The 25,700-nt window shown below is 45.8% G+C and overlaps 1 protein-coding gene across 1 annotated transcript in view; it reads right to left on the reverse strand.

The window, feature by feature from the left end:
• The window catches only part of DSTYK (dual serine/threonine and tyrosine protein kinase), a 79,034-nt gene extending 59,829 nt beyond the window's left edge, over positions 1–19,205 (reverse strand). Inside the window, exon 1 of the mRNA XM_083172990.1 lies at positions 18,811–19,205. Within this exon, the coding sequence (XP_083029116.1) occupies positions 18,811–19,015 (205 nt within the window). The 5' untranslated portion in view covers positions 19,016–19,205. The remainder of the gene's footprint in view (positions 1–18,810) is intronic.
• Between the last annotated feature and the right edge of the window lie 6,495 nt (positions 19,206–25,700).

Below are 25,700 nucleotides of genomic sequence, written 5' to 3' on the forward strand. Positions count from 1 at the left end.
GGAAGAAAAAATAAATCACTAAAAAACGGGCGAAAATTGCCCAGTCTGCATGGACCTTAAGCCATATTTTTATACAATATTTATATTACATAAGACTGAAACAATTTTTTTTTATAGTAGAATCAAATGTCTATAACTCAGATTACAAATAACAATATGGACTGGATACTAAAAATCCATTTCCACCTTAAAAGAAACAATAAATAAATAGACACTATACTAAAAACAGGTCTTGTATTCTATTTCAAATCATACATTTTTCCAGGACAAACCTACACCTTTTGTTTGCAGCTATTCAAAGGAAAACAAAGGTAGCTGGCTGACAAAAGACTTAATGGAAAGTTAGGAACATACACATGATCTATCGTCATAAAATATCTTTACTAAAAGGTGTACTACCCACATACATACATACACACTAATATATAATTATATACATAAACATACATACATACATACACATACACACACACACACACACACAATGTCCCCGGCACTCCGATGCCCCTATAGCAGGGGTGTCTTTGCCCTGGTGCCTTCCAATAGTGGCGTCGCTGACTCCTCAGTACACGTGTCGGGTCTGGCGGCACTCAGAGCCGGGCACAAGGTTTTTAGCAGTGGAACTAAAGTTCCACTGCTAAAAACCTTGTGCCCGACTCTGAGTGCCGCCAGACCCAACTCATACATGCATACATCTTGTTTCCTAGCACAGTGCCCACGATTTTCATCGAAGTGCATCTTATGCAATCGCATTGCATGCAATATAGCGGCATGCGATGTGATTTTTAATTGTACAAGCACCCTAATTGATGCTTATAATGTCAAATGTACCCCCATTGTCAACGCCACCCAGAAGCGTGGCGAGCCCGCGAGGGGCGGCGGTACGCGTCCTCCAACCTCTTCATACCCCCACTATCCACATCGGCATGGAGTTGAATTTAGATACAGTAGTGTGGCGAGCACAGCGAGCCCGAAGCGTGGGGAGCCCCACTTTACTTTACATGTATTCCGCTGCGCTCGCCCCGCTTCGGGCTCGTATTCCGCGTCCGCTCGCCACGCTTTGGGCTCGGTGGCTCGCCACACTAAAATCAACTCCACGTCGACGTGGATAGTGGGGGTATGAAAAGGTCGGAGGACGCGTACCGCTGCGCTCGCCACGTTTCGGGTGGCGATGATAGTGGGGGTGGCATTGACAATGGGGGTGCATTTAACATTGTATTGTACATTTGCTGGCATGCAATATTTCATTGTACAAGCACTCCTGTTAGTTTAACGGGAAGATCGCATCGCACACCACTAAATACGGTATGCGATGGGCACTGTGCTAGGATATATCTATCTATCATATTTTTATTGATAATCGGCCGGTTATTGTCAATTATCAATAAAGATCGGTGGTCCCTCTTGTTATGGACCGGCGATTAATATCCAGCATGGTGGATATTGAACAGTCAGGGGCCAGTGTGCTCACCGGAGAACACTGGCCCTGACAGATCACTCAGCGCTGTGTGCTGAGCAATCTTGCTGAGCGTTCTTTGTGATCTAGCATCACCCAGAATGCTCAGCACATCTCCACGTGTGTAGAATCCTTAACAATGGAGTACCAGGAAAACCATCTGAACAGATCAGCCCCCAGGGCTCTAGCTCGGGGAGGGGCTTAAACACAAAATATTTTATGGCAGTACTGATATTTAAGCACAATAAAAATCAAAAAAAAAACCTCTCCCAAAGTTGCAATGTCTGTGAACCATCATATTTATTAAATATAAAGAGGCAGAAGACCTCAGAGCTGTACATATTTTAATTAGAGTGATCATTTCACAATGTAAATGAGTATTACTTTTACAGTACATGCAAAGTACAAGCTTTACAGCAGCAATATATTCTGTAAATACACTTCTCCATTAACCCCTTCCCGCCGCAGCCTGTTTTTGCCTTCCTGACAGAGCCCTTTTTTTCAAATCTGACATGTATCACTTAAGTGGGGGATAACTTTTTTTTGCTTTTACTTATCCCAGTGATTTTGAGATTGTTTTCTCGTGACACATTGTACTTCAAGTTAGTGGTAAATTTGGGTCGATACAGTCTGTGTTTTTTTGTGAAAAATACCAAAATGTCGTAAAAAAATGGAAAATTTAGCAATTTGCAAAATGTTAAATTTTCTGCTTGTGAGACAAATAATCATAACACTCAAAATAGTTAATAACTAACATAGACCATATGTCTACTTTATGTTTCCATCATTATTTCAACCTCCTTTTAATTTTTTTGGACACTAGGAGGCTTAAAAATTCTCAAATTTTCAAGAAAATTTCAAACACTGATTTTTTTAGGGACCAGTTCAGTTCTGATGTGACTTTGAGGGACTTGTATGTGAGACACCCCCATAAATGATGCCATTTCAAAAACTGCACCCCTCACAGTATTCAAAACAGCATTTTGGAAGTTTGTTAACCCTTTAGGTGTTTCACAGGAATTAAAACAAAGTGTAGGTGAAATTTCAAAATTTAATTTTTTTTGCAGATTTGCAATTTTAATACATTTTTCTAAGGAACACAGTAGATTTTACTAGAGAAATGTGACTAAAAATTGATTCCCCCAATTCTTTTGTTTTCATAAATATCCTATATGTGGCCCTAGTGTGCACGTTGACCAAACCACAGGCTTCATAATAGAAGGAGCACCTACTTGATTTTGGAGCCTCCTTTTTATGAGATTATTTTTTAGGCACCATGTAGGTTTCTAGGCACCATAAGATGCTAAAAGTTAGGAACCCCCCCCACAAGTGACCCCATTTTGCAAACTACACACCTCAGGGAATTCATCTAGGGGTATAGTGTACATTTCAAACCCCCAGGGGTTTCACCAATTGTGGTACAACTGGGCTGTGAAAATGAAAAGTTAAATTTTTTACACAAAAATGCAGTTCTGGCTCAATTTTTCATTTTCACAAGGAATGAAGGAGACAAAGCACCCCAAAATCTGTGCCCCAATTTCTCCCGAGTACGGCAATGCCTCACATGTGACCAAAAAATACCATTTGGGTGCATGGCAGGACTCAGAAGGGAAGGAGTGATATTTGGATTTTGCAGCACAGATTCTGGTGGAATGTTGGTGGGTGCTATGTCGCATGAGCAAGACCCCCGAAGCACCAATACAGTGGGAACCCCCCCACAAGTGACCCCATTTTGCAAACTACACCCCTCAGGGAATTCATCTAGGGCTATAGTGTACATTTCAAACCCCCAGGGGTTTCACCAATTGTGGTACAACTGGGCAGTGAAAATGAAAAATTAAATTTTTTACACAAAAATGCAGTTCTGGCTCAAAATTTTTCATTTTCATAAGGTATGAAGGAGAAAAAGCACCCCAAAATCTGTGCCCCAATTTCTCCCGAGTATGGCAATGCCTCATATGTGACCAAAAAATACCAGTTGGGTGCATGGCAGGACTCAGAAGGGAAGGAGTGATTTTTGGATTTTGCAGCACAGATTCTGGTGGAATGAATGGTGGGTGCTATGTGGCATTAGCAAGACCCCCGAAGCACGGTGAAATGATGAACCTAATAATCCATAGATGTGTGGTATATTTTAAAACACTCCTTTATACATATACCGGGTTTGTCGGGGCAAGTTTCACAGTGGAAAATAGTATCCTTTCTTATTCCCTTTTTATAGCAAACTTTGCACCTTTTTTGTGTCCTGCCCTTTTTTGCAGTGGAGGTGATTTTGTTAGGAAAATGCTGCCCTGGTACAATACGGGGGCCAGTACTAGAAGTACTGGGGCCCTCTGCCTGCTGGTTCCCAAATATTAGGCCCTTTATGACTTCCTCTTGAAAGTGCATAAATTTCCGCCTCTGGCTGGTAGAACGGAATAGCACGTAAGCGTTATACAGTGCCATCTGGATGATATACACGGCCAGCTTCTTGTACCAGATTTTTGTTTTCCGCAGGGCACTGTACGGCTTCAGTACCTGATCTGAAAGATCCACTCCGCCCATGTACTTATTGTAATCTAGGATACAATTAGGTTTTGAGGTGTGGGTACTGGTACCTCGTACAGGGACGGAGGTGGTACTGTCTCCATGAATTGTTGTCAGTATAAGGACATCCCTCTTGTCCTTATATTTGACCAACAACATATTTTCGGTGGATTGTGCCCTGCTTTCACCCCTTCTCAGTACTTGGGCAATGTGCGTTTTTGGGAGGCCTCTTTGGTTCTTGCGCACAGTACCGCAAGCTGCTGTACCTCTTGAACCAAGGGCCTTAAACAGGGGGATGCTAGTGTAAAAGTTATCCACATAGAGGTGATAACCTTTATCCAGGAAGGGGTGCACTAAATCCCAGACAATTTTTCCACTAACACCTACGAGGGAGGGGGGGCATTTTGGCGGTTCAATTCTTGAATCCTTCCCTTCATATACCCTAAACCTGTGGGTGTACCCTGAGGTGCTTTCACACAGTTTATACATTTTATGCCATACCTTGCCCTCTTACTGGGAAGGTACTGGCGGAATTTAACCCTTCCTTTAAAATGTATAAGGGACTCGTCGATACAAATACATTTTTCAGGGATGTACAACACTGCAAATTTGGCACTGAAATGATCAATGACCGGCCTGACTTTGAATAGCCGGTCAAAGGTGGGATCATCTCTGGGTGGGCACTGTGCATTATCGTTGTAATGCAAAAATTTAAGGATTGTCTCAAAACGAGTCCGAGTCATGGCCATACGGTAAAGTGGGGTGCTGTACAGAACATCTGTACTCCAATATTGCCTAATTTCTGGCTTTTTTACTATGCCCATATGTAACACCAGACCCCAAAACATCATCATCTCTACTGCATCTACAGGGGTCCACCTAGCAAATGATGACGTGGGGTTTTGAGCAATAAACTGCTGGGCATATAAATTACTTTGGTCCACCATTAAATTTATAAAATCATCAGAGAAAAATAATTAGAAAAAGTCAATTTCTCTGAGACCTGTTGAATCAAATTGGATTCCTGGGATGGCCAAAAACTCAGGAACCTGGGGCTCAAAATTGTCTGGTGGTGGGGTCCATACGGGATCAATCATTTGGGGGGGGGGGTCTCAGCTGCTCTACGGGGGCGTCTTTGAGGGAGTCCCTCATCACTAGAGGAGGAAGATGAGGTTAAGACGAATCCTTCAAATTCCCCGCTTGCATCACTGGCTGTGTCAGAGTCAGAGGCAAGCATGGCATATGCCTCCTCCGCTGAATACATTCTTCTGGATGACTGGGATGACATTTGGGATGCCATTTTTATTTTTGTGTTTCTGTAAGTGTAATGTTTCAACACGTGTATAGTGTAGGGGGGGGTACAAACTTTATTTCAACATGGGGGGTATGTAGTGTGTATGTAGTGCAGAAAAAAAATACTTTATACAGGAATTTGATCCCAATAAAAAAAAAAAAAAATTATATCAACCCTGTGCCAAAAATGCTGTTCAGTGATGTACGTCACTGATCAGCGCTCAGCGGCCACAGGACACCCACAAAAGCAACGTGGGTGTAAAAACAATTTAAAAAAAATAAACCACAGCACTCTCCAGAAAAAAAACAATTTAAAAAACTGCAGAAAAAAAATGATATCAACCCTGTGCCAAAAATGCTGTTCAGTGATGTACGTCACTGATCAGCGCTCAGCGGCCACAGGACACCCACAAAAGCAACGTGGGTGTAAAAACAAAACCCCACTGCACTCTCCAAAAAAAAAAAACTGCAGATCAGTGATGCAGGCACACAACTGTGGGTGCAACCTGACAGGGTATATATAAAAAAAAAAAATCCTGCACCCCCAAAAAGTTGCTGATCAGTTAATTTATACTGATCAGCACAAAAGGGGGGGGGGCAGCAGTCAGTTGCACAGGCAGCACAACCTTTGGTGCAACTGACAGGTATATATATTAAAAAAAAAACCTGCACCCCCAAAAAGTTGCTGATCAGCACAGATATACTGATCAGCACAAAAGGGGGGGCAGCAGACACAAAATATAGCACTCTATCACTCTCACTATCTGTGACTCTATGACACTGCAGCAGCAGCACACAGGAAGTCACAAGATCCAGGAAGCATCCAGCTGCTGGCAGCACGCTACCAGCGGTGATCAGGTAAGTATCAGGCAAGGATCAGGTCAGTAGATCACGACAGATTGGCACAGTGACCGCTCTGCACGCAATGCCAGACCGGAATGGCGTCTGCAGCGCAGTCACCGTTAGTTTAAATCACGCGCCATGGCTGTGATTGGTCCGTCGGTCCGACGGACCAATCACAGCCTTGAGGGCAGGTGGGGTGAGGTGTGGTCATCACCGGTGACCCCCTCACACCCGGCCGTGATTGATCCCTGTGTTACCGAGCGTCTGATCGCCGGTAACACAGGAAAACGCTGCGACTGGCTGTTCACATTGAACAGCCAATCACAGCGATCGCCGACGGGGGGGGAGGCATCGCCGCCCCCCCTGGGCATGCAGGGACATGTCTGCTGTCAGGGACATATAGACGCGGTGACAGTTTAAAGTCATGACGTATATATACGTCATGTGTCGGGAAGTACATCCCGGCCATGACGTATATATACGTCAAATGTCGGGAAGGGGTTAATATTTACATGGTGACAGAATTCCAACCAAAAGCAGACTGGTCTGAAGTGAAGTGTTAATGGTAATAATCTACAGGTCAGCAGGTAAATCAAACCAGAATGTTTATAGCCGGTTAAAGATTAAGGGTTCCCTATGGACCCAGTCTGGTTTATACTCCTTCCTGTTATGAAGACAGAGAAAATAAATAGCATCACATTGCACTTTGTGTGAACATACAGATAAAACTTGAATACATATATGTTGCAAATGTAATGTGTATATAAGAATATGTACATATTTGAATACATATATGTTGCAAATGTAATGTGTATATAAGAATATGTACATATTTGAATACATATATGTTGCAAATGTAATGTGTATATAAGAATATGTACATAAATGATATATATATATATATATATATTATCAATACATAATACAAACAAAAAAAAAAGTTATTAAATCTTTTACAGATATAAGTGACTGTTCAAAAAAAATATTTTACCATATAAAGCTGCAATTCCTGGGCAGCGAAACACATCAGAAACACTGGTACTCTTTACCTAGAAGGGCGCCAGCGATTGAAATCGCGGTCGTCGGGGGTAAAAATCGCGGTCATCGCGGGTAAATCGGGATGCCCGCGATGACCGCGATTTTTTCATAGGGAACAATGTTAAAAAGGCTGATTGACCGCGATTTTACTGTTAAATGGCTCAATGGAACCGATTTGGCCATAGGAATCAATGTTAAATGGGCCACAGAGCCCATTAACCCTTAAATGTCCCCCCCCCCCCCAATTTTTAACACCACACGATCCACGCCAACCCGAAGCGTGGCGAGCGCAGCGAGCCCGCGAGGGGCGGCGGTACGCGTCCTCCGACCTTTTCATGCCCTACTATCCACTAGGGCGTGGAGTGAGAATAGAATAGTGTGGCGAGCGCAGCGAGCCACCGAGCCCGAAGCGTGGCGAGCGCGAGCCCCGCGAGGGGACGCGGATACCTTCACAGGTAGACGCGTCCCCTCGCGGGCTTCACAGGTGTCGGCGTCGCCACGGACACCTGTGAAGCCCGCGAGGGGACGCGTATAACTGTGAAGGTATCCGCGTCCCCTCGTGGGGCTCGCTGCGCTCGCCACGCTTCGGGCTCGCTGCGCTCGCCACACTATTCTATTCTCACTCCACGCCCTAGTGGATAGTAGGGCATGAAAAGGTCGGAGGACGCGTACCGCTGCGCTCGCCACGCTTCGGGTTGGCGTGGATCGTGGGGTGGCGTTAAAAATTGGGGGGGACATTTAAGGGTTAATGGGCTCTGTGGCCCATTTAACATTGATTCCTATGGCCAAATCGGGTCCATTGAGCCATTTAACTGTAAAATCGGGTCCATCGCGCCTTTTAACATTGATTCCTATGGGAAATCGGGAGCATCGCGTCGCGGGCATCGCGGGTACATTTATGGCCGGCCGCGACGCGACCGACACGATTTCCATGTTTAACATGGGTTTCAATGGGAAATCGCGGTCATCGCGTCGGTCGCGTCGCGGGCACACATAAATGTACCCGCGATGCCCGCGACGAGTGCCCTTCTAGGTAAAGAGTACCGAAACACTTACCTCACTTGTTGCAAGTTCGAATTGAAAAAAAAGTGTACTTGTTTAGTTTCACGGCGGCTAAAGCGTGGCGAGCCCCGCGAGGGGACACTGATTACGGCGCTCGCCACACTATATAAAATCAACTCCATGCATAGTGGATACAGGGGTTATGATCAGGTAAATAAAATTGCATCCGATATATCGGCCGATATCTCATCCGCTATATCGGCCGCCATGAAACTAAACAAGTACCGTCATACTTAAAGTAAAAAAAAAAGTGTCCTATTTATTTTTGAATATTTGTTTATCTTGGACCAACTATCCTTATTTGTAGCAGCTGCTAGGGGATTGGTATGTAATCCCAGTGGTCCAAATCCCGACGCCGGAATCCTGACCGCCGAAATCCCGACAAGGAAGGGCACGTGGATCGCCCCCACCCCTTGCAGCCTGGCTGCTCTTGCCACGCAGCGGGCCCGGTGCATCGCTACGCTCGGCACATTAATTTATTCTCCCTCTTTGGGTGTCATGGACAAATTGCCGAGATTTCAGCTGTCGGGATTTTGACTGCATCCCACTGCTAGGTCAAAACTATTATCAGCGCTTGACCATAACCAATATTTACCGTATATTTAATTTTTTAATATTAGACTGTAGGAGACAAAATCCATCCTATCTAAGGGAAATTCAGATATCAGAAATCTCAGAACATATACTTTACTAGTAAGCCCGCTCGAAACAAAAGCTTTGAAAGCTAGTCTGCTACCTTCTGTGTTTGTGTATGGGTGAGAAAGATGTAGTTTTACTCTCTGCAAGCAGATGGCATTGTTTTGGAGACTCACGGACACTAGAAAGATCATCATCATCCTCCTTTATTCAGATGGTGCCACAAGGGCTCCGAAGTGCCCAATTACAGAGTACATATAATCAAAACACGAAAACAGTGACCAAAGTTGGGTAGACATATATACAATCGTCACGCCCTTCTTTCAATATGTTACGAACGGCCAATCGATTGTATAGGTGTGTACACTGTCCAGATTCCCTCTGTACGATCGATAAACGGCCAGAAACTGACTTGTCCGTCCACACTCGGTCGGTCGAAGGTTCGTTGCAGTTTAATATTCATCCGACCGGCCGGGCCAATATCGGAACAAAAGTGCAGTGCGTACGCACGATCGATATGATGGCCATTCTTGCGATTATACTCCCAAAGCTGGAACGCCCATGTGGGCGTTGACTAGCTGCATGATCTCTCCTACAGCACAGCATGTAAACAAGAAGCGTTCACCTCTCCCTCATTATATTTTCCTGCCATAACATGTATATGTTAAGAAATAATCGTTTACATATGTATACCTTTATTCCCATTATATCACGGGTTGAATTCCAACCGATCAGCCCTGCCCCAGTCCCACAACACCGAACGTATGACCCTGGTCCATATCCCCACTATCTCCAGTTTGATATGCGCACACATCAGACTTCTTTGCAACCACGGCAGCAACTGGCAGGCGGCTCAGCCAGTGGTCCCTTCCAGGGTTTGGGGGAAACCCCATCCCTCTCCCAAACTGTGATGGATCCGGAGCAGTATCCTCAAGATACCATCACATGTAAAAAATGTCTAGTTTTGTTTTCAATATTTATTATAAAGTTTTTATATTTATATATTGTTAAGTTAATAATAAAACATTTTACTTTTTAAATATTCTTTGGCATATCTTTAGTTACCTTCATGTATAGCTCCTGTAGAACTTGGATGATGGCATTACAGGTCTCAGGTATTATTAGTCCCAGAGCTTGAGAGGACATAGCGGTGCTGTACCTCCGCAAGGGTCCTCCCAGTAGCCAGAAAATGTAGCGTTGTATAGATGTGTACCCATCTTTACAATTGAAGACAAAACAGGACATGTACAGGGTAAATTATTATCAGCCAATTACTGCAACATAAGTATCCAGGTGGCAGCAAACAGCATGCGTTGGTGCAGTCGAAGACTACTGAAGTTAAGCACTGTACCTACGGGGCGATATAATCGCCGAGCGATATATCGCTTACGCTGAGCGATATATCACTCAGTGTCCCATTTGCATCAGCGAACAGAGATGGTCGCTAATGAAAAAGAAACTGCCAGGGGATCCCGGCAGTGGAAATCAGCTGGTCGCAGGAGCTTGCCCAGCGATCTGCCCAGGCAGAAGATGGGAGCGCGAACCCGGCAATTTATCACCGATGCACACTCCCATCGCTGGCAGGATGGTTGCTCAGCGACCATATTTCCAGCGATATTTGCTATAATTGCCCCTGTGTGTACGCACCATAACAAAGGATAAGCACATGCGGTAAGAGGTCCCTGCTCGTGAGAGCTTACATTCTAAAGAGGAGGATATATAGATGATAGGACAACACTATGGAAACAAAATAACATAAACAACTGCAGGAAGCTGCACAAGTTGGGCTAAAGTGACTATCCTGGGGTGACATCAGCAGGCTGCCAGCACACTAGCTTGCAATGCTATAGAGCCAGGTTCTGTCCAAAGGCCAATCATATGGCTGCACTAAGCATGACTGTTTATTATTCTTAGTAACACAGAAGCCTCAATTTTAACTAAAGGGCATGAATGAAGGTAACAAAAGTTATATGGGGTTATATACTATAAAAGGCATGTATCATATCGCTATAGCACTGCTTTCCTTTATTACAAAGGTGAAGCACAAAGCTACATTGACAAAATGTATAAACATCTTGCCTGCTGGAGCCAGGGAGTAAAAACACTGGGTGTGGTATGTGACTCCGACAGTCATTATCCCGACGTCGGGATCCCGACTGTCCGGAGTCAGACAGCATGGCGAGCGCAAAAAAGCCCCTTGCGGGCACGGTGACTCGCTACGCGAGCCACCTATTCTATTCTCCCTCTATGGGGGTCGTGGACCCCCACGAGGGAAAATAGCGGGTGGCCGTCGGGCACCCGGCTGTCGGCGATTTGACAGTCGGGTAAATGACTGTCGGGATCCCGACTGTCGGGAACCCGTCCAGCACCCAAAAACACTGCCCCTCAGGCAATCCCCATGGGAGCCGACAGCACATCAGCCTAGTGCTGAAGTGCTGTATCTACCTGTACAGCCAGCTCTTAAGTCCAATCTTTACACTTGTGCGAGATACCAAATGTAGCACAAAGCTGGCAACTGCCAGAGTCATGGACAGCAGGACAGCACTGTCCCTGACATTGGAGATAGAGTAACACAGGCAGTTGTTGAAATGGATAGTTGCAGTTGTCAGAATGGTTGGCACTGCTACATGCTCCTACATTGCCCTGCACATTGGCGTGCTAAGTTTTAAATAGCAGCACAATATAGAAAGAGGCATAACACTGGCACAGTGATACATTTAATTATTTATTAACAGTGGGGAGAAGTAGTATCCAGTATGCGCCAATACCACTTCTCGCCCATAATGACAATTAATACATTTACCGCTTGGTATGAGAGGGGGGGGGGGATGTTGAAAGGGTATAAGGTCAGCTGAACAGCATTGCTCCCCACCAAGGATCAGGAAATGCAAGAAACACACCAACAAGTTGCGGTTAACCTCACAAAAGGTGTATTTTGTACGTGGCTGTCTGGCATGTATAACCCAGTATTTGCCAAATCCACTGCACAGCCCGTGTTTTCCATGGCACCATACGGTGTCTTGGGTACCCTGGATTAGGGGTATGCCCCAATCCAGGAATGCCCAAAAACCACTTGAGGTGCAATGAGATTTAGCGCACAGAGAGCTTCAAGGAAAATCTCAAGCACGACATCGCACAAGTGTGTGGGCCCCATAAATTGAATGTAAGGATAACATAGAAACAATTTAATCAATTTATTTTCTCTAACTCCAAGAAACTTTTGTCCTATGGTTCCATGATAAAAATTCTTATACTTTAGGTGCCGTGATTCAAAAAAGTTTATGCAGCACTGCATTATTCACTCATTGTAGCACACAGGCCTAATGCTGGCCACACACAAGACCAACTTTCATCCATCTCAGGAGAATGGACAAAAACATTCAGTGAAATTGTTTAAATTAAATAGGTCAAACTACAGTACCGTGTCTGAGTGACAGTTTGCTGTCCATTTTCAGATTTGGGAAACAAATAACATTTGCTCCTATCCAGTACCACATTTTTATTCCATCCAACCAACTAGTTGGATGGTTGGAGGAAATTTGGTCGGATGTGTGGCCAGCATTAGACAAGAACTACTGCTATAGTATAAACTTGTCGGTCACAGTCCTAAACCTTTTTTGGCAAATAGATAATGGTTAACAGAAGGGCTGTATTTATCTATCTGCTAGGGCAGTGCTTCTCAAACTCAGTCCTCAAATACCCCCCAACAGTATATGTTTTCCATGTCTCCACATAGAAGCTTAAGTAAAATAATTAGCTCCACTTGTGGATCTTTTAAAATGTGTCAGAGTAATGAGTGCACTTGCTGGGTGGCCTAGACAAGTAAACTGTTGGGGGTACTTGAGGGCAGGGGTTGAGAACCATTGAGCTAGGGCACCATCTAAGGGGGGTATTCAATCTTCGGGTCACGGCAGACGAGCTTGCTCGCCTGCCGTGACCCAGTCCCGTTCTCGGTCAGCTCGACCGAGAACATGCAGGCGGGATTCAATGTCCCGCCTGCAGCGGGACGAGAAGGGGGCGTGGTCACGAGTTGCGGCCGGGAAGTGACGAGCAGCCGGCAGCTCGTCACTTCCCGGCTGTTCTCGGCAGAACGAGCCCGACAGCTAGAGCTGTCGGGCTCGTTCTGCCAGGAAACCCTGTTCAATGCTGTCGGGAAGACAGCATTGAATAGGGCGATTGAATATCCCCCTAAAGCTGTGTACACAAGGGTGGCGATTTCAGCATATATCGCTGAGCGACCATATTGCCAGCGATTGGAGTGTGCACTAGCGATATATCGCCAAGTGCACGCTCCCGTTTTCAGCCCTGTAATGGTCGCTGGAGCATGCTCCTCCGACCAGCGACTTCCCCTGCCTCTTGTGTTATGCTGTGTACACACGGTCCGATTTCCTTTCCGATGTTGACGATATAGTCAACATCAGATCGGCATCGGATCCGATCCCGATGCACGTTCATGTATCGGAAGCCAGAAAGTCTTGGCTGCCTTGTCTATATAGTGCAGATCTGCACTATATAGTCAAGATAGGATGCAAATCGGATGTGCCTTAAGATCCTATCCACGATCCTATCTGATCAGATCGTGGATAGGATCTTAAGGCACATCTAACATGTGTACACACCATTATACTTGTGTGTTATTTTCATCAGCAACCATCTCTGGTCGCAGATGAAAACGGGACACTGAGCAATATGATTGCTGAGCAATATTTTGCTCAGCAATCATATTGCTCAGTGTGTACACAGCTTTAGTCTCCCGGGCATTTAAGTTTTATGCTATCCTTGTTTACACTAAACCTCAGTCATGTACTTTTGGCTAGGGTCAGAATACGTTCTGTATTCATTGCTTGAACCGTCTACATACGGTAAGATACATAAGAGGGCTGTAATGTTTAGCTAAAGAAAGCATTCATTATTATCTGCAGCAGTATTTCAGGTCAACCATCTTTTATGTCATGGGTCCTCAAACTGCGGCCCTCCAGATGTGGTGAAACTACAAATCCCAGCATACCTTGCCACAGGTTTCCTATAACAGAGTGTTAAAACTTTGGCAAGGCATGCTGGGAATTGTAGTTTCACAACATCAGGAGGGCCGCAGTTAGAGGACCCATGTTTTATGTATACACAGCAAGGCAAAGTGGGTGGGGCTCAAGCAATGTACAGTCAATTGGAGCAGTTACAAATTAGCATAACAGAGCACTAATGCAAGACCAGCAAAACCAGACTAGCACCAAACAAACCTATATTACATAAAATTGACACATCTTATTTATTATTGAGGCCCATTTATTAAAAATCACATTGATCTGGATGCTATACTAGTGTACAGAATCACACTGCAGGATGCGTTTATTAAAGCAGGATGATCCTTCAGCCCTGCGATATGCTCTGTGTGGTGCTAATGATAATAATGCCGATGTTACACTGCATAGATTATGAGAAAAAGTACACACTATAAGTAATGTAAAAAGAAGTTTCTCTAAAGGTGCATACACACAGGCTATAATCGCTGGCAATATAATCACTGAGCGACCATATTGACAGCGATTGGAGTGTTCACCGGCGATAAAACGCAGATTGCGCGCTCCTGTTTTTAGCCCCCTTATGATCGCTGGTCACAAGCTGATTCCTTCTGCGGCTCCCCCGGCAGAGGTTCCCTTTCATCAGCAAACATCTATGGTCGCTGATGAAAAGGAGACACTGAGCAATATATCGTCCCTGTGTGTACACAGCTTAATATATAGTAATGGATTGGAACGTTAACTTCAAAAAGACTATTAGTCTGAAAGCTAAAAGTGTCCATGAACACAAAATTATAGTATACTTTTATTTTTTGTACGTACTTGACAAGCAACTTCATGCTCCACGAGCATTCGCACTTTGCAGTAAAACTTTCATATAATTGTCAATAATACCCCTTTCAGACAGAAAAATCCCAAAAACCCAGGTATTTCCCGGATACAAAAACCCGGGTAGAACTAGGCAGCAAGGTGCTGACTCCCTTTCACACAGCAGCAAAAACCCGGGTATTTCCCGTGTCGACCCCTTTCACACAGAAGCCGGATTTTTCCTGCAAAACTCTGTGTGTCATAAGAAAAGGACAGTTTTAAAGGCACACAGAGATGAGATCATGAAAAGTGGGAGGTGTCTGCTCACTGCATTGCATTAAACATGGCTGACAAGTTTCAGAACCTGGAGGTCATGAGTGCTCTGTGTGTTTTGCTGATTTCTTCCTCCCCTCTGACATTGAGCAGCTCACGGATCTCCTCATCTTTCCAATGTGCCATGGCCATTTAGTGCTGCGCTGCACGCCACTGCCACCCATACCTGGGTCGAAGTCCCGGAACTTTAGACCCGTGTTGACCCTTTCAGACAGAAGAAAAACCCGGGTCGACACGGCAAGAGCAGGGAAATTCCCGGGTCTTTTTTTCTGTCTGAAAGGGGTATAAGTGTTGATGAGCCAGAGGATAGCACAGTTGACATGCCTCATATGGCAATAACAGAATGCTCTGCGTAGACAGTGTACAAGATGAACAGATAGGGGGTCCAATAGGATTACCCAGATGCATTTCTGCCTGATAAAAACTGACAGATTTTCATTATTGCTTTACTAATTAGTGTCCATTTTTATGGACCTAAATGATCCTACGGTCAGAAGAAAACCTCTCTATATTATAATTTTTTGAAGCTTGATACATCTGGCCCTAGGGATAAATTAATTTTCTGTCTGCACTTTCTGCCACATCATATTTACACCAGATTTGACTCTGCTCCAGCATTCACATTAACCCAGGGTCACCCATTATACACCGGGCAACCGGGGTTTACCCCTTCTCTTATCCCGGGTTAAATTGCCAGGTTGGTCAACCCGGGATATAAAGTTTAGCACTTGCAGTATTAAAGGGGAGTTTTACTGACATCATTCATATAAATGTAACCAAAACAATCTAATTAGTTATAAAAATTGCCGTAAGTATGGAATCCTCTCCAGCACAAGCATATAAGCAGAAATTATTACTGTATTTGCACTTTAGAAATGTAGAAATGTTAGTTAAATTGTCATTTTTATGGATTTAGGACTACGCAGCTTCAAATCAAGACTTTTAAATATATAGAATCAAATCATTATTTTTAAAGGTAATCTAAGCTGACCAGTTTGGTAGTAAGGGACAGATGTATCAAACGGTAAAACAGTGAAGAAATGGACCAATGAACAATTTGTCCATAGCAACCAATTAGCTTTGAGGTAGCATCTATTACATAAAATATGTAGTAGCTGATTGGTTGATATGGGCATCCCTCAAGTCTCCACATTTTTAAATCTTATGCTGACACTTATGATAATCCTAATAAGCAGTCAACAGAAATTCAGTCACATTACAAACAATTCTGTGTACAAAAGAAATGCACACACGTTGCCTGCCAACCTCTATGCATATAAACAGCTCGGGAAAATTATATCACCCTAATTATAGGAGCAATGCACTGTTACAGGGGAACCTACAAGAAAACAGATAATTTTATATTCCAGACTCAAACGTTTGTGTATTTGTGAAAATGCATACTTGCATTATATTCTGTACTGCATCAGTGTGTGGAAAAATGGCACACTTGCTTGTTACATTAACGTTTAAGGGAGATTAGCAATTACTTGTTCAGTTAAATCCTACTTTCCAGATTTGCAATTAACAGTACATCATATGATTCTGCACCATCAGAATCACAATTCTTCATTCAATATCAATTATTCTATTACAGAGGCAATAAAATCTTCTGCTCTGAGAGTAACTGGTTACTAGGACATAGCCATAGGTCCCCTTACAAGTCTCCCACGACCCTAGACTACATCATGTGCCGCAGCATCATGGGACGATAGAATCAAAATGCCAAGCACTTCTATATTAATAGCATACAACAGGTTTTCCCACAGAGGCTCAGCAAATCAGTTTCATGATCACTTAAAGACCAATTCAGGCTTATACCCCATTCACACTGCAGCTCTAAAATGGTATATTGCCTTTTAGAACGGTTAAGGTGCCCATACACATTGCGATAAGCAGCGCGCAATGCGACGCGTTATCGGGCAGATCACACATGCATTTTGCTTGCTATGTGCGGGCAGTACAAAAAGAATGTGCAGCACATACTTTTTGTACTGTGCAATGCCCACGGGAGAGTGCATCGTGTTGCATTCCATGCTGCTTATCGCAACGTGTATGGGCATCTTTAGAGCTGCAGCGTGAAAGCGTCTGACAACATTAACTGGTTACAGATAACTGGTATTTCTAAACGGTTATAATGCAGAGTCCTATCAGTTTTAGCAGCGAACACTATTGGTGAAGTGCAATGTGAAGGGGGATAGTAGGCTCAGACCCGTTTTAAATACCTTTTAGAAATACCAAGTCTAACACGTTTAGGCAGTGTCAAAGCAGTATTATACCCCTTTCACATTACAGCTAAACACCGGTATATTGCCGATTTTTAAGGGCTTTAAAACTGTTCTAGCTCTTATTTGAAAGGTCCGTTCAGAATTTACCGGTTTAAGAAAACCGGTAATTCAAAACTGGTTAAATGCAGGGTCCTACCCGTTTCAGAGCCGATCCAGTGTGTAGTGTGAACGGCTCTGAAACGGTATTCTGACCACATGACTGTAAGCAGGCAGGTGATAGGATGTATCCCTGGCTAGTTACACTCTGCGGTCCTTGCAGAGGATGGGAATAAGGGGGGCCCTGCGCCGGATGGGCAGATAGCGACGGGGTCCCTGCGGAGGATGGGAACTAGGAACCCCACCGCTGTGTGGCATTGGGGCTTCAGGTGGGACAGGATCTGGAACACCTTCCATGCCATTGCCACTCCAAGGGCGGCCAGCAGCAGGAGACTTAACCCTACCACATTCATCCTAAGGAGCAGAGGTGCCCACTGCTACAGGCTGTGCCCGGCGTGCGCATCGGAAATCTGCCTTATATCCAACCCCTGCACCAGGGAGATGTGCGCTGCTGCCAGGAGAAGGCAGCGGTTTCTGGCATAAAGGAGCTTCGTGCCCCGCTCCCCATACACCAGGCTGTCAAACTGGCTGAAGGCAAGACACTACCGTGAATGTCCCCATACGCCGGGGTCTGCGAGCATCTATTTGCAGCACACACAGTGACACAAGCAAACAGCTGGATGCAGTGCTAATTTCCTGCATGGAGGTGTGGGATAAAACCCAGTTGAATGTGAAAGGTATTTCAATGCGAAAGGGGTTTTAGTAATGGTTTAATATCTGCATAAAAATTTGGTTATACGAAGCAAGCTTAAATACTTGTCCTCTCCAATAGATTGTATATTACCATGATGTCAACACCCTAATAGCCAGTAATGTTATAGAACGAACACATAATTATTACCTTGTATTTGCAAGAGGGTCACAGTGTACACAGCGCCATAATGGGTAAATACATACAGTAGCAATACAGAACACCAACATGTGTGAATTGTACTCTGGCAGAAGTGCACCTCTTGCAGCTTCCTTCAGAGAAGTACCGAGCACATTTCACTGGGGGTAACCACACACCAGCTGCAACAGGATCAGAGTTAAGCAGTGACAGTAACCAAATCCACACAAAGTAACCAGACAGTGCAGCTATAAGGCCTGGCATGTGAATGAAGCATAGCGGAGCACTGACAGCCCCGGGCACAGGCAGTAACCAAGACCAGATGCCCAGATTCCGTATCATTGCCAAGTCCATGAGCATCAGTCTTGCCGCCACCACCAATACCCCGCACTGGCCCCGCCGGGACTGACAGCTCCACAGCAGCTGGGGGTAGCGGGATACTAGATCGCACGCTGTAGCTTGCTTGTCTATGTTTGCAGAGTGTTGCTGAGACTTGTAGTTCCCCTGCAGGGTGAGTTGGAAAAAGCATACTGCCCTGCGTACAGCAATGCCCCCACTATAAGCACTGGTAGCAGCTGTTCTTACCCAGCTCTTCAAGCTTGATATCGGCATCCGGTCCGCCGGGCCCCCCGCTGTACGTGTGCTTAATGTCGCGGAAGAACCGCTCCGTGTCCCGCAGATTCCGCTGCAGCCTCGCTAGATGCTTGTTGTAGTAGGAGAAAACGCGGCCTAGCTCCCGCTGGAAGGCTCCGGGGGCCCCCGAGGAGCCGTTGCGGCGACCCTCCTCCATCCCCGCTCAGCCTGCGCCCTATACTCGCCGCGAAGCTCGGACCTGGAGCCGTAAGGCAGCAACAACAACAACAGAAGTAGCGCGTCCCGGCCGGGATGGAGGAGGAGGGGGCGGGGCAGGGGGAGATTTATCAGCTGCACCGCCCGAGGCTGAGGCGGACAGCGGCAGCGGGGCGCATGCGCAGAACGGTCTGGTGCTGGCACTGCTGGGGTGGCCGGGAAATGGGAAATGGAGGCCAGACAGGGAGGGAAGTCCCCGCACACAAATCACAGCACTGTGACAGCAGCAGCAGCTCCGAGTGACAGCAGGACTGGCAGCGCCGCGCTGACTGAGAGCAAAGTTTGGAGGATGACTGAACGCGAGTAAAACACACAGACACACACACCAGCTGCATAGGGTAACATTTCTGAATATTGGGTACGTTAATCTTTTAATATACAGATATACTTTTATTGGCAAGCTGCTCAATCAGAGGTAATGTCAATATACAGATATACAAAGAAGATATACAGTGGGTTCATGGGATGCATGGCTAATACACAAAGCAGTACAAATAACTTTTTCAACTCTATCAGGGAATAAAAGAAGGAGCAGCACACATGTAAGTAGTAGTACACCCAAAAAAATATAAAATAAAAGCTTTCATAAAAAATCAGACTGTCAAAGTACAAGCACCTTATAAACTGCCCTGTACACAGGGGGTGATATTAGCCAGTATTGCTGGCCAATTAGTCACTGATCACGTGTTTTTTGTGGGCACAGGGCGATAGATCACAGGGAGTGCGCTCCCGCAGCCAGCGCTTTTATGGTCGCTGGTTTTGACTGTTCAGTTAAAGTAACTGTTCAGTTCAAAATAACTCACCTGACCCAAATCTAATTCTCTCTGCACATTTTACATCTGCCCCCCTGCAGTGCACATAGTTTTGTCCATCTAAGAAGGATTTTGTCAGAAAGAGTAAACTAGAATAAGGCCCATAGATACACAATCTTATTCACATTATAATGCACATAGGGGCTGATTCAGACCTGATGGCAGGGCTGCAACTTTTTTAGCCAAGCGATCAGTTAGCACCCTGCCTGCCTGAGTGGGATCCCACTCCTGTGCACAGTTTCAAATGGCATCACAGCTGTGTGAAGAGGGGAATTCCTTTCGTAATAACTCACCCCGTCTGCAGCACTGTGTAAGCCAAGACTTGTTCAGCACTGCGATGTCCACGGAGAGGTCGCGGCCGCTGATGACTTCAGTGGCCTTCTCTCCCAATGGTCGTGCCCACCCGCATTTTTGTGCAACACTCCCAGAAAACGCTGGGGTGCTGCCCACATATGCTGGCAGGCTATAAATCAGCTAGCTTATGGATTGCAATCATAGGCCCTCACTGGCTGTAACCACACGGAGGTCATGCTGCAAATTCGAAGCCCTGCGATCAGGGCTGAATCGACCCCACAGGGTCTAATTCAGCTCTGATTGCTTCTCAGCGAATGGGTCTAATTCAGCTCTGATTGCTTCTCAGCGAATTCTCAAATTGAGCAATTATCGACTGACTGCAAATGCTTATCGTACACAACACACATGCACTAGGACGATTAGCAAAAGATGTGGCCAGACTTTGACTGACGGGGTAGAAACCAGCCAACCAGAAGTTGCCGATTGGAAGTGGCAATGTAATTCTGCACACGGCCTGAGCAATAACAAAGCTGCGGAGCAGAGATTTATGTCTGTGGGGGCTTTCTTTTAGGATTTTAGCATGTTAGAGAATCCATGTCTGGCATTAGGTGATATTACTCCTTAATTGGGAGTGGTATTTATCAGTCTGGGACACACATGAGTTTATGCCTTGAAAAAGATATCTTCTGATATCAAAACAGCTCGGGGGGCTGAACTGATAAACCTTTGTGGACCTTTTGGATAACCATCTACACATAGCATTTCAGGGATGCCAGTTTGATTAATATCACGTTTACTTGGTCTGCATTCTTTGTGTAAACCAAGTTTTATGGTGATAGTGTTGACATTATTGTGCCCCCTGTTCCCTCTACTAAACCGTAGTGCTGTGTTTATAACCTTGAATGTTGCTCTTCAATAAATACTTGTTCAACCTTATCTTAAATGTATTTATTGTGTCGGTACTCTTTACCTAGAACGGCGCCCGTCGCGGGCATCGCGGGTACATTTATGGCTACCCGCGACGCGACCGACGCGATGCCCGCGATTTTCCCATTGAAAACCATGTTAAACCTGAAAAATCGCGTCGGTCGCGTCGCGGCCGTCCATAAATGTACCCGCGATGCCCGCGACGCGATGCCCGCGATTTCCCATAGGGAACAATGTTAAAAGGCAGATTGACCGCGATTTTACCGTTAAATGCCTCAATGACCGCGATTTTGACATAGGAAACAATGTTAAATGGGCCACAGAGCCCAAATAGTCCCCCTGAAGTCTTAAATGGCCCCCAAAATTTTTAACGCCACCCCACGATCAACGTGAACCCGAAGCGTGGCGAGCGCAGCGAGCCCCGCGAGGGGCGGCGGTACGCGTCCTACGACCTTTTCATGCCCTACTATCCACGTCGGCGTGGAGTTGAGAATAGAATAGTGTGGCGAGCGCAGCGAGCCACCGAGCCCGAAGCGTGGCGAGCGCAGCGAGCCCCGCGAGGGGACGCGGATACCTTCACAGGTAAACGCGTCCCCTCGCGGGCTTCACAGGTGTCCGTGGCGACGCGGACACCTGTGAAGCCCGCGAAGGGACGCGTTTACCTGTGAAGGTATCCGCGTCCCCTCGCGGGGCTCGCTGCGCTCGCCACGCTCCGGGCTCGGTGGCTCGCTGCGCTCGCCACACTATTCTATTCTCAACTCCACGCCGACGTGGATAGTAGGGCATGAAAAGGTCGTAGGACGCGTACCGCCGCCCCTCGCGGGCTCGCTGCGCTCGCCACGCTTCGGGTTCACGTTGATCGTGGGGTGGCGTTAAAAATTGTGGGGGCCATTTAACAATTCAGGGGGACTATTAGGGCTCTGTGGCCCATTTAACATTGTTTCCTATGTAAAAATCGCGGGCATTGAGGCATTTAACGCTAAAATCGCGGTCAATCTGCCTTTTTAACATTGTTCCCTATGGGAAAATCGCGGTAATCGCGGGTACCCGATTTTGATGTACCCGCGATTTACCCGCGATTACCGCGATTGCCGCGATTTTACCCGCGATCCCGCGATTTCAATCGTGGGCGCCGTTCTAGGTAAAGAGTACCATTGTGTCTGCCAACACCAACCTCCTCTGGCAGAAAGTTCCAAACCTTTACTGCCCTGACCATAAAAAAACAAAAAACAAAAAAACCTCATATTTATATACAGTATGTTAAGCGTGTACCCTCTTCAGAGGTGTAGCTAGGTGACATAGGGCCTTATTCTAGTTCACTCTTTCTGACAAAATCATTCTTAGATGGACAAAACCATGTGCACTGCTGCAGGTGGGGCAGATGTTACTTGTGCAGAGAGAATTAGATCTGGGGGGGGGGGTTTCTTCAAAGTGAGAGCTATATTGCAGTGTAAAAATAAAGCAGCCAGTATTTACCCTGCACAGAAACAAAATAACTCACCCAAATCTAATTCTCTCTGCACATTTTACATCTGCCCCCCTGCAGTGCACATGGTTTTGTCCATCTAAGAAGGATTTTGTCAGAAAGAGTGAACTAGAATAAGGCCCATAGTGCCCGGAGCAAGGGTATGTTTTGTCACCCCCCTCCCTTGTACTGGTTTGGGGACCTGGCCAGTACATTATGTGGGGGCTTACTACATTTGAAAATAAAAAATATTTAAAAATTCTAAATTGGTGCCACTTCTAGACCTCATAGATCAGGGTGAATGTTTCCTTTTGTGCCCCATGTACAAAACAGGAACTATGCGCGCCAAAGGAGTGACACAAAATATAGGGTCAGGGCTACAGGGGAAAGTGGTGTAGACACCGCATTCACATTACACTTAACACATATAATTCACATTATATATATAGATAGATACAGAAGTACCACCGCACTCGCCATTCCTATGACTACACACTCTAGTAAATACAAATACAGGGGGCTCAGCACTCAGCATAATAAACTAACTCACCTTAATATACAAATAATCAAATAATTATCACTGCCATAGGCGTGCGCAAGGGGGGTGCCGGGGGTGCACAGGCACCTCCTAATCATAGCTGAGGGATGGGGCTTTCCAACGAGCCCAGCCCCGTGTCTCTAGCCCCCTGGGAACCGGAGATACTGCCAGGCAAAGCTGGAACGTTTTCCCTATAGAATAACATGGGACCCGCTAATTCCGACCCCCACCCAGTTCAATGGCTGCCAGTTCCCCCTTCGGCATCACTGAAGCTCGAGGTTGATTTCAGTCGAACCCAAATCGCTGGGCCTTCAATCTGATACCAGGCGGATCCATATGGATTATTTGATTCCAGGGATATTGAGGTTAAACCGTTTTTTTTTTTTTGTATGTGTGTGTGTGTATACTATGTGTGCGGGTGGGCATTTGCCCCTGGGCACTTGGGGTACAAGTGTCCCGTGCCCGCCACAGCCTCCTTCCCTTTTGAGCGGCTGACCAGATGCTGCCTGCCGCTGACAGGTAAAGTAGCTTCAGTGTGCGGCGTGCAGCATCCGGCCAGCGGCTCAAAAGGGAAGGATGCTGCGGCTCCGGTGGACATCTTATAAGAAGAGTGCACAGCGCTACCCGGAAGTGCGGATTCACGGGAGCGCTGGTGTGCAATGCGCACCCCCAGCAATGAGCATGAAACTCCCCTTGTCAACGAGCATTTAACCACCCCCTTCCCAGGGAGCATGTGACTCCTGGCAAAGAACATTTCACATCCCCCCCCCATGGCATAATCTGTAATGGCCATCACAGTCTGAGGCGTAACGTGTAATGGGCATCATGGTGTGAGGCGTAACATGTAATGGGAATTACACGTACAACGTGTAATGGGCATTATGGAATGTGGTATACTATGTAATGGCTGTGTGATGTGTAATATGCATGTAAGTATGTGTTAATTTTTGGCGCGCGCCTTCGACGTGCACCGTCCCTATTGTCCCTGTTTTAATAATATTTTTTTTAAGCCCTAACATAATTTGTAATGGGCATTACGGTGTGTGGCATGTGTGATGGGCATTATTGTGCGTGACATTATGTCTAGTGTGTTTCATTATGTGTAATAATAGGAGATGATGAACACGCCCAGTAGATAGTGATGGACACGCCCCCTCCAATGGTGCACCCCCTAATAAAACGGGCTGCGCACGCCTATGATCACTGCACGTACTACACTAACAACTGGTCTCTAAGGAACCTGGCAACTATAAATATACGTACATCTACTGTTCCTGCTAGTATGTGGGGTTGGCAGTGACTTTCAGGGCACAGTACTGTGCAGATGACAAGTGGCGTTGCCACCGGGCGATGGTGTGGGACCCCGCCGGCATCACTTTTGGGGGTGATCCAGCACCCTCTACATCAGTACTAGGGCATGCCACAGCCATTGGTGTCCAACCCTATCATCTTGCTCAGCCCCATCACTTTCCTCAGCCCCAGCCCCATCACTTTCTTCATCGTCATTACCTTCCATCGCAGCCTGTCTAAATGCAGATGGGAATATTTGTGGTGACACAGTGTGTGGTGTCACTCCGCCACGCCACCAACTGTAGGTGTGTGCTCATCCTGGGTGGCATCTGGAAGAGCCCAGTGCTGATTGAGCAATTCTACAAGAGAGCTGCACTGTGGGTAAGGGTCCTAGCAATGGCCTGCACAGTGTCCTCTGAAGTTTTCAGCGCCTGTTGCTTGTACTCCATTGGAACCGCTCTCACTACACTCCTGGATGGACACTGAGTTCAAACTATACAAAAGCCAACCAATGGAGGCACACTGGCGCTATACAACATACAACTTAACTTCCCTTTTGGTGTGAATTACTTCCAAACGTTCCTCAAGGGAAATGATGTATCCTCATATGTACGATTGTTTTCCCATGTATGTTATGTCCATGCAAAGAGAAAAAAAAGTACTTAGAACATATATGGTGAAGTACGTCTTGGAAAGGCTTCTTTATTTTCCACCCGTGTTTTTAGAGGAAATAGTGTACAGTTGCCCTTTCACCAGATCCACTTTCCAAGCAAGTGATGCATACCCAACTCACTTTAAACTTGGGAGAATGAAACCTATCATTGTATCTTTTGGTGAGATCACACAATGTAGTCCTCTCACTTAAAGGTAACTTTAAGTGATATACAATTATCAACCACGAACAGGGCCTCACTGCAGTTAAAAATGTTTTACAATACACCCGTTGGTACCTGGTCCCAGAACGACTACACAAAATCAACCCTACCACCGCTTTATGTTGGCGGCACTGTGGCCAGATAGGATCTTTTTTTTTTACATATGGTGGACATGCCCCAAACTAACCCCCTTCTGGTCAACTGTCAACACACTCGTAGCCTCTGCAATCCCACACTGTCCCCCCCTTTCCCCGGCCACGATCCTATTGTGTGCTCTGGTTTGCCAGTTATCCAAACATGAGAATAAACTGATACTGCACATCAGCTGTGCAGCTAAATACCAAATCACTAGATCTTGGAAACAACCCTCCCCTCCAACTCGCCAGGAACTTTGGTAATCGTGTCTGGTTTGTGGCCAAAATGGA

The sequence above is a fragment of the Crinia signifera genome, chromosome 2 (genome assembly GCF_055691185.1).
Source record: "Crinia signifera chromosome 2, ASM5569118v1, whole genome shotgun sequence".
Classification (NCBI taxonomy): domain Eukaryota; kingdom Metazoa; phylum Chordata; class Amphibia; order Anura; family Myobatrachidae; genus Crinia; species Crinia signifera.